General features: G+C 31.8%; 2 protein-coding genes across 2 annotated transcripts; one reads left to right on the top strand and one right to left on the bottom strand.

Annotated features, from left to right (window-relative positions):
- The first annotated feature begins 3,012 nt into the window (after positions 1–3,012).
- Positions 3,013–4,046, top strand: LOC107028510 (chlorophyll a-b binding protein 3C, chloroplastic-like). Its single transcript, XM_015229597.2, has one exon. The coding sequence runs from the start codon at positions 3,107–3,109 to the stop codon at positions 3,911–3,913; it is 807 nt and encodes a 268-aa protein (XP_015085083.1). The 5' UTR covers positions 3,013–3,106; the 3' UTR covers positions 3,914–4,046.
- Positions 4,047–5,153: 1,107 nt separating this feature from the next.
- On the bottom strand, positions 5,154–7,070 carry LOC107028509 (CBL-interacting serine/threonine-protein kinase 5-like). Its single transcript, XM_015229596.2, has one exon. It carries the CDS (start codon positions 6,846–6,848, stop codon positions 5,487–5,489), a length of 1,362 nt encoding a protein of 453 aa, XP_015085082.1. The 5' UTR covers positions 6,849–7,070; the 3' UTR covers positions 5,154–5,486.
- Between the last annotated feature and the right edge of the window lie 3,351 nt (positions 7,071–10,421).

Here is a 10,421-nt window from a genome sequence, read left to right as displayed (position 1 = left end):
ATCGCTACCAAGGCAGCGATTTTCAATTTTTCAAAGAAAATCGCTGCTTCCGGTGGAGGAAATCGCTGTTGTTCCAGCGATTTTACCGTTTTGGTTAATATAAAATTTTATCTACCGTTTTGGATTTTTGTTAATTTTTTATACCCTTTAGGCTCCGGACTCTCAATATATGTGTGCGCATCAAGGTTTTTCAAGTGTCCTACGAGTGAAATTGACTAGTCAAATTCCACTTCTAACTTATAAAATTTTCTTCCTTCGTCCCAATTTATGTGGCAACATTCGACCCGGCATGGAGTTTAAGAAATAATGAAGATTTTAAAATGTTTATCAAATTGTCCTTTAAAAAGTAATTCACTTTTCTCTCTCCTCATAAATGTATTAGAAAGTTAAGTGGGACCAATAAGGGTAAAAGAGAAATTGTATCTTTAATTACTTACCATATAAGAAAATGTGACATTCTATTTGGGACTGACCAAAAAGGAAATGATGTCACATAAAATGGGATGGAGGGAATATTATTTTTAGAATTAAGTTTAGGTACCTTTTATCGCTCTTTCTTAGTTTGGGTAAAAAAAAGGTTTGAGGTTTGACATATTGAAATTTCTATTCTACTTTTATCACCATATTATTTTATATGATCAAACCAAATTTCTATATAAGAGATTTTGTAGTAATTTGGGATGGTGTAGATTGATGATGATTGATAACGATGATTTTATGCGTCGATTTGGAATGGTATTGACTAATGATGGTGATTGTGGATTGTATCTTATGTTATATTGATAACGGCAGTGATTAGGCGTGGTTGTTGATGGTGTTGACTAATAATTAGTAATGAAATGAAATCGATAACTAATGGCCATGGTGAATGACGATAATGGTTAGCAATATTTAATAATGATAAGTGATTGTAATTATCGATAGCGATTAGTTGATGTAATAATTGTTAGTGCTGATCATGAGTACAGATAATGGCTAATAATGATGACTATTGATTTTGGTGATTGACGGAATGATGGACGTTGTGGATGGTAGGTGGTAATGATTGACGGTAGTCGGTGTTGATAGTTGTGGTTGACTTGGTTTTTCTCGGTGGTGATTGAAAGTAGATATAGTAGCGGTGATCTGTCATTTTTGTAAAACATAAAATAATCTATAGATATATAAATGATATTAAAACTTTGTTACAAATCTTAATCATTCATATTCATTAAGTAATTATAAATAAATAAATAAATGCACTTAAAGGTTAAGATCTAAAGTTAAATATACAGATCTCAAAAACAAACAAGACTTAATAACTGAGATCTGAATGATTAAAATTAAGAATTTTATTAAGTGCAAAAATAAGGCTTAATAAATTACGTGGACAACTTCAAATAATCGTAATAGCTTAAGGAAAATATATTAAAGAGCATCTTTCACTATAGCAAACACAAAAATTATATTTGTATGTTATAGTATAGTTTGCATAATTGCGCTCCATAGCAAATATAAATATGTATATTTCGCTATACATATACAAAAGAAAACAGTTGTATAATCTCATTTGGTTTATACATATGCAAAATATCAATTGTATAATATGTGTTTGTATAAAGCGAGAAAGAGAGGAAGACAAAAGAATACTGGGCAGGGTTATATTTATATTGTATAATTATAAGTGTATAGGACAAAGATATGTATATTTGCATGTGTATATACAATTTTCTCTCACTTTATACAAATAAAAATGCAATTTATACATTTCTGTTTGTGTAAGTGAGAGAGGCGAGGGAGAGACTGGCGAGTGAGGTCTGGAAGAGGGGAACGAAAATATATATATTTGTACAATTTTCTCTCGTTTCATACAACACAAACACATTTTATATATTTGTATTTGTATAAAAGCGAAAAAGCCGAGGAAGAGAACGAGAATGGCGAGCTAGATTCACCAGAAGAGAAGCGAAATAGCAATAGTTTGCTATGGGGTACGATTAAATCAAACTAAATTTAAAACAGTTAATTTGAATTAATAATTTGATATTATATACAATTTTCCCTATATTAGACCTCGAACAAATCCCATAAAATTAGAAATTCTGTCTTCTCCTCACATAAAACTGTTACAACTACAAGATCAAAATTCATAAGCCCATAATAAAGTTGAAGAGAAAAATCAATCGCATCTATTCAACTATTTCAATCTAATGGAGTTGTTGATGTTGTAAACAATTATTCAGCTAGCAAAGCTTTCTAATTCCAATAAATGGTCCAAAACAATTCAAATTCTCAATTTCTTTAGATGATAAAGGAACTTAGATTCAGTTCTTGTTCATAATTGCATATTTTAAACATTTGGGCTCTCATCTATCTAATTGAACCTTGTTATTTTCACCATTATCGTGAGTTCGAGTCACCAATGAAGCAACGGTGGAAGCTCATAAGAGAGGGGTAAAAGAAAACATTGGCATATACGCAAAACATACATTGAATGTCGTATGTATTTTATATTTTTATGTGTGTATGTCATTGTATATCCAGTTATACTTAAGACATATAGTAATATACATCATATATAGTAAGATACAACATATATGAGTTGTTGGACTTGTAGTATCAAATGTTCAATTATTGATCACAGAAGCTAATTTGTTGTTGGGACCCTTGGACTTGTATTTCTTAATTCCAATTGTTTTTTATAAATATCTTTTTGTTTTGTCTCATTGCCAATTTGCCACTCATACAAGTGGTCCTGTTTTACACAAGTGTGTGAACTATTATTGCATGGCCATGAATTACTCTTATGTTTTTGGTCAAGTTGATATTATATTGCAATAATCCACAATCACACGTGGCAACTATGTATTGGCGGTAAAATAGGAAATCAACATTGAGTTAGATTTTTTTTTTTTTAACATATTATCTAAAATGAACAAGAATGCAAGAGGATATATACAAATTGGAATCCACCAATGAGAAAGCAGATATAGATATTCAAGGATATGAATATTGGGCCTTTATATACAGTTTGGTGCAAGGCCCATACAACTCAAGCCTCAAATCAACTCTTCTCTTATTCTTTTTTTTGTGTGTGTACAAAGTGCATTCTCATTCTACTTTTACAATGGCTGCAGCTACAATGTCTCTTTCTTCATCTACATTTGCTGGAAAGGCAGTAAATCTCTCACCATCTTCTTCTGAAATCACCGGAAATGGAAGATTCACCATGAGGAAGACTGCCGCTGCTAAGGCCAAGCCTGTCTCTTCTGGTAGTCCATGGTATGGGCCTGACCGTGTGAAGTATTTGGGCCCATTCTCTGGTGAATCCCCAAGCTACTTGACTGGTGAGTTTCCTGGTGACTACGGATGGGACACTGCTGGACTTTCAGCTGATCCAGAAACTTTTGCTAAGAACCGTGAGTTGGAGGTTATCCATTGTAGATGGGCCATGCTTGGAGCTCTTGGTTGTGTATTTCCTGAGCTATTAGCCCGTAACGGTGTAAAGTTTGGTGAGGCTGTTTGGTTCAAAGCTGGATCTCAAATTTTCAGTGAGGGTGGACTTGATTACTTGGGCAACCCAAGTTTGGTCCATGCACAAAGTATCTTGGCCATTTGGGCTTGCCAAGTTGTGTTGATGGGAGCCGTTGAGGGTTACCGTATTGCTGGTGGGCCTCTTGGTGAGGTTGTTGATCCACTTTACCCTGGTGGTAGCTTCGACCCATTGGGCCTTGCTGAAGATCCAGAGGCTTTTGCTGAACTCAAAGTGAAGGAGATCAAGAATGGTAGACTTGCTATGTTCTCCATGTTTGGATTCTTTGTTCAAGCTATTGTCACAGGAAAAGGCCCATTGGAAAATCTTGCAGATCACATTGCTGATCCAGTTAACAACAATGCCTGGGCTTTTGCCACAAACTTTGTTCCCGGAAAATGAAGTAGACTCATCTAGCCCTATTGTAAATTACTGGAGATTATATATGAATTTTTATTTGATCTTCAATATTGTGTAGTTCCATAATATTATTTTATGTTTACATTTTGCAATAGTAGTATGAACTTTCAAGTTAGATATATTTGCATTATATCACTAATAGAAAATCCCCTATCAAAATAGTTGATTTAGAATATACAAGTGCTCAAGCCCTTATAAAAAAAATTAAGATTATGCTCTCATGTAGACATTCTTGACCAGCAGTGACATAACTATAGATTTAATTTAATACAATATTTTAGGAGGGTTTGGGCATAGTTTTATATAATTTTCATTTTATTTGGAATTTACCTAATTGAAGTTAAAAATAAAGTTCTATATGATTATAACATCAAGTTAAATTTAAAATTTGCATGATTAAAAACAGATTTTTTAAATTTAAAAAATTATTATATTTTCTAGTTTGGTAGTAGTTAGATGATCGTTATTTACTACAAATATATAAATATAAGAGTTTATTGAAGTTCAAAATTCCCTCTATTTTCTCATATACTAAACAACCTAACTCCAAACACATAAGCAATCTCATTAGCTTCCAAAATTAGCAAAATAATAGAATAAAAAGATATCATATTCTTAATTTGGAACCAATAAATTGGTTCCAATTGGATGATTTTTGTTTTTTTTTTCTTGAGTTGGTGTGGTAGCTAAAACTCAGCCAAACAAATTTAGGTGCTGATTAAATTGACAAGTTGAATGAGAGGTGGCATAAATAATTAAATATTCTATGAATACAAGGTGTCACATTGTCATGGAAAATGAGATGTTGCTTAATTAAATAAATAGTTGAACCCACAATATATTATCTTATTGTGGATGGAGTCATGTGGGCTGTTGGAACTCCCTGTTGAAATATGGAACTACTTGTAAATATTGTTATTTTTATATTATTAATTTATACGATATAAATAAAATTTAATATGAATAAAATGTTAATAATATTATTAAATATTTATCAAAAAAATATCATGTCATTATATTTAAAAGTTAATAGTTCTATCAAATGTCATTTAATGTTTATTTAAAGATTTTACATAATATCTCTTAATTATGTAAATATTTTTTACTCGATCAACATATGTTAATTAAATTTTTTAGGAACCTAAAGAAATTTAAACAACAGAATTTATGAGTTTACAACTAAGCTAGCATTTAACCGATAGATTTTGATAAGTCATCTTCATATATTTATTGACCATGAAATTGATATCAAATCTGAACAAAATGTCCAACTTACAAATAGATAAAGGGAGGTGAAATATATCCCTTTGAAGAAAATCCCCTACAAGCTTGGATTAATTGTGCTTGAATAACTAGAGGAAATTAAGTGAATCACAACATGCAAATAATATAAATCCAAAAGTGGTCAGTATAACACACAATATATGTACAAATCATCAGGATTGACAAAGTAACACGAATATCTCCGATAGTTGATTTATTTCCATCAGCCGATCGGTAGGAGCGAAACACAAACACAAAAGAAGAGGGAGAAAAATGCACATGTACCAAATGTTTATTGCTCCAGGTCCTGTTTGTTATCAATATCAGCATTTCCAGTACCTGTCCCTTGCCATGTCCAAACAATGTCCTTCAATGCTGGCCTAACTTCCTCTTCACAAAACTTGTTATACTCCAACGTGTCGCCGGAGGACTTAGAGAGCTCGACCACGGTGACTTCCGGGGCCACCTTGAACACCTCAGCGGTCACCAACAACCGCCCTTTTCGTCCTTCCTCGGGGCATTGCATCTTTAACTTGAATGGTTTTACCCTATAAACCTTATACCTCATAACTTTAGCCATTTTCTCCATTTTACGGATAACATCCCGGGCAGTGCTCCTTGAAGTGAACATGGATGATGCCTTCCCTTTGATCTCAAACAAGCTAGACAAGTCGAAACCAGAAGACATCGATGAGATCAACTCGAATGCATTGAAAAATGCAGGGGATGAAGGGGATTTCCTTATGACCCCTCCTCCTTGTTTGCTGCTCATTCCTTCTTCAACATGATCATTTTCTAACTTTTGAAAATCTTGGATTGAAAAAGCCCGTGGCATGGCGAAATCCTTTCTAAACCATGGAACCCTCATGATACCTTGAATAGTGATCCTCCTGTCTGGATCAGCCATTAAAAGTTTAGATATCAAACGCCTCGAATCCATTGAAAACCAAGGAGGGAACTCGAAATACGCCTTGAAGATCTTCTTGTACATGTTCATCACATTCTCATCTTGAAATGGCAAGTAACCAGCTAGAAGCACATACAAGATAACCCCACATGACCAAATATCAGCTTTTGCACCATCATAACCTTTTCTCCTTAAAACCTCAGGAGCAACATATGCTGGTGTCCCACACTGTGTATGAAGCAAACCATCATTTCTACTCAACTGCTCATCAGGCAAAGCCGATAGCCCGAAATCAGATATCTTCAAGTCCTCATTCTCATCAAGGAGTAAGTTCTCAGGCTTCAAATCGCGATGATAAACGCCTCGACTATGACAGAAATCAACAGCACTTATCAACTGTTGAAAGTACTTTCTTGCTGTATCTTCTTTAAATTTGCCTTTGGATACTAATTTTGCGAAAAGCTCACCCCCTTTAACATACTCCATTATAAAGAAGATTTTAGACTTTGTCGCCATAACTTCTTTGAGTTCAACTATATTCGGATGACGAACCAGCCCCATCACTGAGATTTCTCTTGTGATTTGCTCCATCATTCCTTCTTTTTGAACTTGATCTTTTTTTATCACTTTAATGGCTACACTTTCCCCTGTTTCCACTTCTTTACCATAGTACACTTTCGCAAAAGTTCCTTTTCCTAATAACTTTCCTATTTCATACTTGTCAAACAACAATTGTCTCTCCTCCATATCGCTAACAAAATGTAACTTCTTCACAAAGAACAGAGGATTATTTTTTTAAATATATTGAATTACAAATCACAATAGGCATTGAATAGAAATTGGAACAGGGGAAAAGACAGCTAATTCAATAATCAATCTTTTCTGTCATAATTTGAGTGGCTTCAAGTTGAACTTTCAAAGTCACAAGTTGTTTGATGTCTACCTTCACCAAAATAACGACAATAATGAATATTAAGTTAATTTTTGAGTTTAAAACCAAATATTAAAAAGGAAATAATGTGAGGTGCTTTAGTGGAGGCCACAAATTGATGTGATTAAATAAGAGCTGTATAATTGATATCTACTCAAATGATTTATTTAGATTCACTTGGCATAAATTTATTTAAATAAATGATTTCTATATTATAAAGATTTGAATTTGAAATCTCAAGTTAAGGACGGAGAATTTTACCTAACATGCGAATGAATTTGTTGTGTAAAATGTAAAATGACTTTTTTTTTAAGGATTTATTTGTTCACATTATTTGGTTCAGATTTGGTGGAGGAACCTCATTGTTTTCTTCCATTGCCAACTATTTCTCTATTGTTTAATTTTCTTTTGTTTGATCCAGCAATTATTTGATTTTAGCATATCTGTCCAAAATATATTATTTAAGAAAAAAAAAAAAAGGAAGGGGGACTAAGAAATAAATTTAAATAAAGACAATTATTTTTTTAAAAAAATAACGACTAAATGTAAGATGTAACAAAGGAATGTTTGAAAAGTAGATACTAGATTTAATTGAATTTGAGTGTTGATTGGATAATTAATTGGCTAAATCCACTATCCAATTGTGTCAAAAGTCTTATTCTTACTTCACCTCGATGGTTAAGTCACCATGCTCTTAAAATCTATACGCGATAGACAGCTAGATAGCCTTTTGAAATCATGACATATTTAATTGTATATTGATCTAGCTAATTAATAAGCTTAATCATCCACCTGACCTATTAAGCTCGTGGTAATAACAAGGTAAAACCTTTAGGGGAACTTAATAAATCTTACTCTGTTAGTTTAGGAGTTAATTACTTAGATACATTCTAATGTATAATATTATGTGTCTTACCATTTGGTGCCTCGTGGTACAGTCAGATATATTTAGTCAAATTTAGATGTAATTTGTTATAAATACATTGTATCCAAATAGATTTTGCAAATAAAGGTAATAATAATATATATGATAATAAAGAATGTCTAATTATATAGTTTTTCCAAAGTTTTACGAGACCGAATATTTAGAACTTCAAATACATAATTTTAAAAGTTAAAGTTCACGATAAATCAAATCTCACACACAAATATTATCAGAAATTACATATAAAATATTTTTGCTTAAATCCAATCTATCCAATTCACTCATACCCCCACATCTTGATTCTATTTTCCCCGTAGACAAGACTTTCATTAACTAATAACTATAGGAAATCAATTCCTCCATAAATCCATCAATTATGTCATAAGCACAATCAATATTATACACGAAAACTCACCATATATTTTTAATTAGCAAAGCATGTTCAGAAATTTGAAAAAATCAAAAATATTTTTTTCTAAAGTTGCTCTCCCTCTTGGTCTATTAGAGAGGGGCAAGGTATACCTCAAATGTGAACATGCAACCCATTACTACAGCCAGGAATGAATTTATGTATCAAATTTGGATCATCGGGATTCGAAGCCATTCGATTAAAATCGATATATTACTTGTATAATTATTAATGAATATATTGAATATTAGCTAGCGGAACTCTTTCTCAAAATGGATAGATGGTTCATTGGTCTAAGGGCTTGTTTTCAGCACTAACGTCTCTAGTTTCCGACTTCAAGTCATTAAAAATCTAGAAAATCATCATAGTCAAGGTTTAAGATAAGAAGATTCCCATGTGAATCATTTATATATTACTGTTCGTATAATATGTCATGTATATAATATAGATGCGCATGAGATACACAGAATATATACAAGATATACACATAAATATATACACTACTTATACACGTGATATACAAAAGATTAACAATGGTGGAACCATATCTCTTCTCTCAAATCCGAGTTCCTAGTAAAGAATATCTAATAGATAAGAGAAGATTTTCATTCTTCAATATAAAGAAGGATGGGAATTGAAGAGAACTGATGAGGACGGGAAAGAAATAGTACTTTGATATTTCTCATATTCGATTGGTTAAAATATTTGAAATACATTTTTCTAGAAAGATAAGTTTCTTAAAATGAGGAAATAAAGTAACTCCCCTAGTGAAAGTAGGGAAAACAATCTTCACAAATGACATTCTGTAACACATTAAGATTTATATTGATTGTAAAAGAAAGTGCACTGCAAGCTGATCAAAAAACAAAAGGAAAATAGAAAAGGGAGATTTCAAATTACTATTACAAAATAGCTAATTAAAAGAAAATAACATAACACTTAGCTTAATCCGAATAAAATAGTTCCTCCCTACATATAAGCATCTTTAGTGCATAATTTAACAGTATATCAATTGGGTCTTCTATCATAACTAGATTTGTAACATTACTTTGCCCCCTCAAAAAACTTCGTCCTCTTGTTAAAAAAAAAAAAAAAAGCTGTCCTCAATGTCCGAGTAAATTAGCATAAAGATCATATTGTTATCATGTTTGTTTCTATCCTGGTTGGCATCCCAAACAAAATCCTGTACAGAGGCCATTACAATAAAAATAACTTTAAGCGGCATTAAATATTGATATTAACAAAGAGTATTAAAGTCTTTATCAACATTAGTTAAGTGTCATTAGAACCAACATCTAAAGACTTTAGGACATATACAAAAAGTATTAAATTATCGTTAAAACTACATATTTAACGATAATTAAAAATTAACTGTCGCTAGTGATTTTTTTTTAGGTAGCGGCTTCAATTGCCAAAGCAAATAAGCAATATCTCTGTGCATTTGACCCAGCCAGTTGAATAAGTTTGCTTCAAGGGCAGCCAAATTTGTGCGGAACAACAACATTGACATCTTAAATATACAACAGGTTCGATAATGGGTCATAGAACGAGTCAAAACTTGAATAACGGGTTAGAATCAAATATAGGTGGATCATAATGTATCAAAGACTTAACTCAATTCAAATTTGATTGGATCAAAACAGGTTGAATAATGAGTTATAGAACGGGTGAAGACTCAACCCAACCTAATTTTTACTAAATTTAATTGTTTTATTTGTTTTTTTTACAATTTTTAGTATTTAATACAAAAATATTTATTATGATTATTTATAACATATAATTTTTTGATATAGAAGTTACTTTAAAATATTTTGACAAATTTCTTTGGAGTCAACTTTTATAAAAATATTCAATTTATCCCTAACTTGTTCCAGTTAACTTCTTATACCACTCCCCAACACCTATATCCATTAAGCCAACTTGCAACCAAATGTCTTTTACAGCTCAGTTTGAAAGATCTCGAAGAACAAGCAAAACAGTATACTCCCTTTCATTTGAACTATTCCTTTTTTTTGGTAGAAAAAATAAATAATATATATATATATATATATATAT

The sequence above is a fragment of the Solanum pennellii genome, chromosome 8 (genome assembly GCF_001406875.1).
Source record: "Solanum pennellii chromosome 8, SPENNV200".
Lineage (NCBI taxonomy): Eukaryota > Viridiplantae > Streptophyta > Magnoliopsida > Solanales > Solanaceae > Solanum > Solanum pennellii.
This window is presented reverse-complemented; position numbering and strand designations above follow the sequence as displayed.

What these genes read in the sequence shown, in the direction of transcription:
- LOC107028510 (XM_015229597.2), top strand. Translation starts at nt 3,107, where the DNA reads ATGGCTGCAGCTACAATGTCTCTTTCTTCATCTACATTTGCTGGAAAG.
- LOC107028509 (XM_015229596.2), bottom strand. Translation starts at nt 6,848, where the DNA reads ATGGAGGAGAGACAATTGTTGTTTGACAAGTATGAAATAGGAAAGTTA.